Genomic DNA, 7,887 nt, shown 5'->3' on the forward strand with positions numbered 1-7,887 from the left:
CAACACCATCTATATATATGATCTACATTGCTGTACTCGGAGGTAGAGGTAAGATCGGGTCGAACAAATTCGGCCCGACCCGACCTGGACCGCGGGTTTTAGAGCCCGTCTAATTAACTTGATGTTCAGAACCGAACCTGATGCAAACCCCAAATGTGATACTTTATTTGTGAGGAGTCGAGAGGAGGGGGCGTGATTTATGATAACAGATTAAAGCCTTCTTTTGTGACTAAATCTAAGTTAAACAAGACTGTATAAACATTTACATCTTTTATATGATAATATACATGTTTGACAATTTACACTGTTTAAATGCTTGCTCAGCGTCAAGGTGCCAGTCATTTTGCTCTCATATGAGAGTCAAGCACCACATTGACTACATTCAGTGAAGCCAACCCAAGTTTGTCTAGCATATTGAAAAATCAATTTGAAGCTTTTTTTGAAGCACTCACTGCGTGTTTGTCTTTTCAGTTCTCCTGCTTTAGGTTATCCTTAACTTTTTGCTTCTCCATATTGCAGAGGGGAACATTTCTATTAAGATATTAAGAGAGCATCGTGACGTGCGAAGAGCATGCTCTGGCTCTGCGGCTCTGCCTCCAATTACAATTACATTACGTGCCTTGTCTGTTTTATTCCAAATTATTTATTTATTAGTATTATTTGGTTTAGTATCCACACGTCGTTTTAGTATACATTTCTAAAAACATTATTATTTTTTTAAGTCAGCGAAAGAGACCACACATATTTTTTTTTTTTTTCAGTGAGAGAGAAGCCCCGCCTCAAAGTAATTATTAACATTTTAAAATGTCAATTAGCAATGGGTGTGTACACTAAGCACAGGTTATCATGTGATTGTCTACAGCTGGGGCATCTTAATGTTAATAATGATCTACCAGTCGATTGCCATGGTACTATAGGTAGTTGGCAAGACAGTAATATTCACTTATTATCATTCTTATTGAATAAGTGTAGTAAATTTTGATTTGGGATTTAAGCCTGTAAACAGCGCCATCGTGTGTCCATGTATGATTACTACATGTCCACACATTAGTCGAGGTCTCGCCCCTATTGATTACCAAAAAATGACTGCATGCATCTTTGTCTGTAATAAACATTGTTCCCAAGTTTTAATGACACAAGTCAAACATTGGGAAGAAAATTCATAAAATTATATTCAATTAATATCATAAAAATGTGAAAATCCAAACTGAAACTCTTAACCAGGCGCCACTCTTGCTACTAGGACTCAGCACTAAAGGAGCTTTTTATTCATTTATTTTTAATATGGGTGTGCCTTTTCGGTTTTTTTTCGATTATCGCAACCATGGCTGGTCCAGTTTAACCGCGAAACACGAGGTATTACTGTATATAGAAAACGGTTAAATGTTAAAGGTAAACTTAGATTTTCTTTTTATTGAGGGACCCACATACAGTGGGACAAAAAAGTATTTTGTCTCTGGGTGCATTTTCTGTATTTTGTCCATACACAGGGCACATGTTAGTGCTAGCATGACACCTACACTAGCATACATGCTGGTATTACCATGTACCCTGTGTATGGACCATATACAGAAATTGCGCCAACAGCTGAGAGATCTCCCTTTCAGTCGAAGTGCCTTCTAGGCGTGAAATTACAGTATTTATATTTTCTGTTTCGTTCGTTTCATAATTTGGACAGTTATTCGTATTTTGAAACAAGGTTTTTCGCGTAGAAGCTTTTTTGTTATCTGATTTTTTCGCATATAGAAGCATTTGTAATTAGAGGACCCGATTTATATATGAACAAACATAAAATGCAACCTATTTTGTCTTCCTTTCTCCCCAATTATATTGGGCCACCACAAACTATCACTTTTTTCCAGCTTTGTAAGGAGCAAGGATTGGATGTATCAGTGGAACAGGATCCAATAAGAGAGCAGGGCTGGTACCTGAGCAAGAACCAACGGCAGCAGCTTTTAGATGAACATGGAGTTCAGGGTTGGACTGTTGTTCAATTCTTGGGAGATTCGGTTCTAATACCAGCTGGGTCAATGCATCAGGTAGTCCCACACCTGTTTGTTTTTAGTTAAAATGACAAAATCATCATAGTAACTATATTGTTAATTTCACTGTACATTATTTTTTCTCACTTTGTCTGTCAGGTCCAGAACCTTCACAGCTGTGTTCAGGTCATCAATGACTTTGTGTCTCCTGAGCATGTGACCAACTCATTCCAACTTACCCAGCAGCTCAGATCCAACTGTGAGGAAGTCAACTATGAAGACAAACTACAGGTGATTGTCTTTTGGTCTATTGTTTTAGTGGCCTCATTTGTGACAGCACACAATATTTACAATGAACGTTTTCTAAGGCAAATTCTAAAAGTAAATACACACACAAATGAGGGAGGAGGGACAGTCTACTCTATGGCATGGATGCTCATTTCCAACCTCCACACAGGAAAGCATATACGCTGGATATAATAATTAGAGAACAAATCATAAATAACTGTTTTTTTCCCCAATTGAAGTCCACTACACTCCTCAACAATTGAAATATTATTTATTGTGGCTGTACCATGCGAGTAAACTTTTTTTTTACAAAAATAATCTAGGTATTTGACTAGAAAATGTTGTTTAAAAGGAAACACAATGATCAAAATTAGAGAACAACAACGATCGTGTCATGGAAAAGATTATAACAAACAATTTCTGAAGGTTACAACAGTCAGCAATTAATACTAAGTGTAGAGCCCTTTGTTTTGAATGACTTCTACACATTTGCGGCCACAGGACATCAGTAGTCTCTTACACTGCTCTGGTGTGATTTTGGTCCACTCTTCCTCCAGTCTTTTCCACGGTTCAATGACTAGTGGGTTTCTTGGCCATAACTTTGTCACCAAGGATTTTCCAGAGGTTCTCCATTGGGTTCAGATCAGGACTCTGGGCAGGCCATTTTATTATTTCACAAGAAGACGGACAACCATGCACACTCACACCCATACGTAGGGGCATTTTAGAGTGTCCAATCAGCCTACCAACCATGTTTTTGGAATGTGGGAGGAAACCGGAGTACCCGGAGGAAACCCACGCAGGAGAACATGCAAAGCCCACACAGGTGGACATGACCTGGATTTGAAACCCAGGACCCCAGAGCTGTGAGGCCGACGTGCTAACCACTTGCTCCACCTCGCCCCCATTATCCTGTCCTCTCTTGCATTTGTCTTTTATGAATGGCCAGCCTTCTTGGGTGGCTTTAATGAGTTTGTGATGTTGTAAAGATGCCATATTCTTGAAATCACAGATTTGGAACGACCAAACTGTCTTGCCATGGTTACGGCTGACAGGGTCATCCCTTACGCCTTCAGATGGACAAGTTGCTGCCAGAGGGTTTCGTTCACTTTAGAATGATTAAACATCTTTGCGAGTCTGAGAAACTGGAAGTTTGGCTGCCAGTTAAATAGGGTGCATGATTAACAGCAATAACAGGGAGGTATCCTGAAGTGTTTTGTAATTTTGATCAGTGTTCTTTTTCATTATATTCTTTGTCTTTTAAGTTTTTTATACTGTGCTTTCAGGATATATGTATCTCTTGAAATTTACTTAAAATATAGCTCTTTTAAACCTGCTTGGATGATTTCAAATTTGTTTATGCAATGACCTTTACATTTGGTAAATTGTAGATTTTTCTCTAATCCTGATCTCCAGTATACAGTGGTACTTCTACTTGAAATTAATTTGTTCCAGCAGTTTTTGTCGTAACTCAAGGCATTCTTTCATTGAATTAGCATAATCTATTCCTTGATTTTTAAAACTACCCCTAAACCACGGGTGTCACGGGCCACATTAATGCCAACTAGATCTTATATGTCCATACCGTTTTATTTTTGGCCCAAAAAGTTAACCTAATAGCCGCTATTGAAGGCGCTATCTGCTGCCCTCAATGGCACGGGAAGATGAGCATCCACAGCTAGCTTACCGTATTCACTCGCATATAAGCTCCCTTTGAAATTGTTGAATTTTACAATTTCTTGCGTATAAGATGCCCGCTGATTCAGTATTTTTACCTCTATATTCATGGTTTTAATAGGGAGTACAATTGTGTAACTTTGAAGTGAAAATTGTAAGAAAAATCATCGCACTTGGTATTTCTGAGATTGTATGAATCTAAAGCACATTATTAGGGTCAATATCATAAGGAATTTAATATGCCTGTCTTTGTAAATGCAAAATTTCAAATTACTAAATTTTAAAAAAGAAATAAGTCTATCTTGATGAGAACCTATAGGGGGCTGATGAATCATCAGTGTGTCATCATCTCATTCTGCTCCGAGCATCTGTGTAGATGAGATGCCCCAACGCTATCAACGAACACTGTAACGCTAAGCTAATTCGCTAATAGTTTTATCGGTTTATCCTTTCTCTACTTTGAAATAAATTACCGTATCGGCCGCATTGTCTTGCATTAAGGCCTTTCGACTTTGTCACCTTGTAGATTTGTGCATGTCGTCTTTTTATCACCATTTCATTGTCCGACAAATGCAGCGTTAATGCAAGTAAATTCGGGTATTTATTCGGATATAAGTCGCCAGTGCGTATAAGCCACACCCTTAAAATTGCCTTAAAACTGCCTTAAATTGTTGAATTTTACAATTTTCCGCGTATAAGCACCCCTTCATTCACTATTTTCACCTCCATATTTGTGGTTTTAATAGGGAGTATAAATAAGTTGCTTGGAAGGAAAAGTTTTACTGATACCGTATGAATCAAAACCGTCTTATTAGGATCAATATCATAGAGAAGTTAATATGCCTGTATTTGTAAATGCAAAATATCAAATTATTCAATTTGAAAAAAGAAATAAGTCTATCTTGATGAGAACCCGATGCTTTTTAATAACATGATTTACAATTTTCTTGCCAGGTGTTGTGGCGGCCAAATTGATTCTAATGTCAAAATGTCTCTCTTTTTTCGATGGTTCATATAACTGCAATAGTTGTCACTTTCGAACAAGAAATAAAAAATTAAATAATTTAGCGGAATTTTGTTTTATTTCATAATCCCAAAAGTACAATAATTTCCTTTCCTGTTCCGAAAGGGAGGGTGTTTTCTGCACATTGACCAATTCAAGTGAAGTGAAATATGCCCAGAGCGGTATACGTAGTGTTCACCAAGTCTCTGGGTGCAAATATAGCATACAAGGTATCAAGGTTCATATTTTAACGATCGACCGCAAGATATTCGATCAGCCTTAACTATTGGGATGTGCTTACATCAGTGGTCTCAAACTGGTCCTCAAAGGGCCGGAGTGGGTGCAGGTTTTCATTCCAACTCAACAAGGATACCTTTTGCAAGTGCAATCAGTTAATTGGACTCAGGTGCTACTTGTTTTAAAGACACCTGATTGGTTAAAATGTCGGGACTGGATCGGTTGGAACAAAAACCAGGATCCACTGCGCCCCTATGTGGAACCGGTTTGAGACCCCTGGCTTACATGTTAAACGCTATGCCCAGCGAATATTTAACTATGGTAATATAGCTGTGCCCTGAGCAAGCAATAGTAGGCGCAAGTAAGTTTACTCGCGTCTGGCTAGTCAGAGATTAAGAGCTAAGGTCAAGATTAACTATTTTTTTCACATTCTATGCAAGATACGGTTTAATTTTTACTTGAATTATATTCATAGACGTAAAAATACATTTTGTTTAGCGTTTTTATCTGCTTATCTATTTTCTATTTTGAAATAAATGACCGTATCAGCCGCATGACATCATCGCGTCATGGTGCCTTCAACTTGCAGTTTCGTGCATGTCATGTTTTTATGCACATATAAGCGTATCTTCGATTGAAAAATAATGTGACCAGTTATCCCAACTTTAGAAAGGTAGGCATGAGTTACGGTTGTGAGGCCAAACTTTAATTTGCTGAAACAAATTGGGTATTCCCTGATGCATTGTACAGTTTATTCTCATTTAATAAGGGGAATCACAATCATAAATAAGGGGAGCAATTAGCCGTGGTAGCTTATTTTCTGCATGTAAAACTACATTAATGCAGTCATTTTTCCCAGTGTACAATTAGGCTTGTTAGGATAATCAAGTGTTTTTGCTTCTTGCTTTTAGGTAAAAAACATCTTGTACCATTGTGTAAAGGAAGCCGTGAGCTCCTTGAAAAAGAGTGACTCTGAGGATGACGAAGAAGAAGATAACTTATAACTGCCTTGCTCACTTTCCAATGAGACCATCTTTACTCATCCCTCTTCTACCTACAAGGACTAAGTTATTTTTGTCGGACAAGACATTCGGGATCCTCCTTAGTTGGCTAGCATTCAAGCAGCTGCCAAGAGACAGACCCACAAATAGTACCCGTTAAACCTTTTGTGCCAAGAGATAACACTAAAGAAGAGGCAGCCTTACTGGAAAGACCGGCATCAAACCCTCTACTGTTGTTGATTATTGAACACAGGAAAAACAATGGAATGGGCAGTGTGGTGGTCGGGAGCCTTAACATAGCCACTGACTTCTTAAGTGGGGCTGTCATATGAGCTGATTTGCTGGTTTGGGGTGCTGTCCTGCACTGTTGAGCCACACATGAACACTGCAGAATGAGCCTACAATGTATACTTCATGGACTGATTATTATTTTTATTTTTTGCTTGATTACAACAACATCACCAGCAGCATCAGTAACATCATTTATAGTGTTTGGGATGGGGCTTGTCTAAAAACAATCTGTGGGGGGAAATGCAAAGCAAAAATCATCTGCTGTGTAAATCAGCAGGGAGGGCCCTTGTTTGTTCCTTTTGTTGTTCTGTCATTTTGGTTTTCTCTGTGAAGATGTATTTATTTTTTGGCTTTCTGTATATGTGATGTTTATGAGACAAAAGAGCTTTCATATAAATGTGACTTGTACAGTTGTTTTCTTTTCTTCCTTTGTGTTCCTTTACTGTTTTCAGTGCTTATACGGTTCTACTGTGATAGAGGACACACTCATGCACCAGCTATTGCCTGTAACTTTGGGAAATGCCAATGTCCTCATGCCATAAATACATTTTTTTAAAGATGAACTGCCAAACTGTTGTATAGACTGTCAAAAGTTGCATTGTGTACCGATAAAAATAATGGCTTAAATTTTTGCATTTTATGAAGAAAGTATTCCTTGTAAAACATTTACAAAAAAAGAAGTAACTTATTTAAGAAAATTATTAATTTTCCTTTTTGTTTATATTTACTATGTTGAATTTCTGAAGTTAAATGATAAAATTTACAAAAATAACTGTAATGTGTAAATATATATACATATATACATTGACTGAGGTATTTTTTATAAAACATGTCTTGCGTCAATTGAAAATTTTAATGTGTGTTATAATGGTTTGTAAAATGAAGTTTAAATGGAGTTTTACATTTTCCATTAAAATCGATTTATCAAAGAAAATAATGCAATTTTCCTTCTTTTCTACTAAACTGTAGTAATAGATTTTTATTGGAGAGGAAGCAATGATAATTTCCTTTGCTATTTTTTTTGTTTTGGGTGCCTTTTCTAATCTACAACAGCCAACAAAGTTGGTAGTTATAGATTCGAATCATAAGGTATGTTCATGTTGTCTTCAACTTTTTATTTATATTTTGCGCTTTTATATCTTTGCCACTGGATGGCAACGTACTAGTGTTTTCTCTTCTTTCAGTCCACTCACTCAGTCTTTAAATGCTGATAAATAAACACCAGGCGGCCCGGGGGATGGGGTGGTTAGCGCTTCGGCCCGACAGTTCTGAGATCAAGGGTTCGATCCCAGGTCTGGATTGTAGTGGGTTTGCATGTTGCGTGGGTTTTTAACGGGTAATCTGTTTTATTCCCACATCCCGAAAACTTAAATGGTAGGCTGGCTGAATACTCCCAATTGCCCCTAGG

At 37.6% G+C, this 7,887-nt stretch overlaps 1 protein-coding gene across 1 annotated transcript in view; it reads left to right on the forward strand.

The window, feature by feature from the left end:
- jmjd1cb (jumonji domain containing 1Cb) overlaps positions 1-7,416 on the forward strand; it is a 97,088-nt gene extending 89,672 nt beyond the window's left edge. The window contains exons 29-31 of the mRNA XM_077738353.1: positions 1,863-2,039; positions 2,142-2,273; positions 6,099-7,416. Coding sequence (XP_077594479.1) covers positions 1,863-2,039; positions 2,142-2,273; positions 6,099-6,191 — 402 coding nt within the window. The 3' untranslated portion in view covers positions 6,192-7,416. The remainder of the gene's footprint in view (positions 1-1,862; positions 2,040-2,141; positions 2,274-6,098) is intronic.
- The last annotated feature ends 471 nt before the right edge of the window (positions 7,417-7,887 follow it).

Source organism: Stigmatopora nigra, chromosome 18, assembly GCF_051989575.1.
Source record: "Stigmatopora nigra isolate UIUO_SnigA chromosome 18, RoL_Snig_1.1, whole genome shotgun sequence".
Classification (NCBI taxonomy): domain Eukaryota; kingdom Metazoa; phylum Chordata; class Actinopteri; order Syngnathiformes; family Syngnathidae; genus Stigmatopora; species Stigmatopora nigra.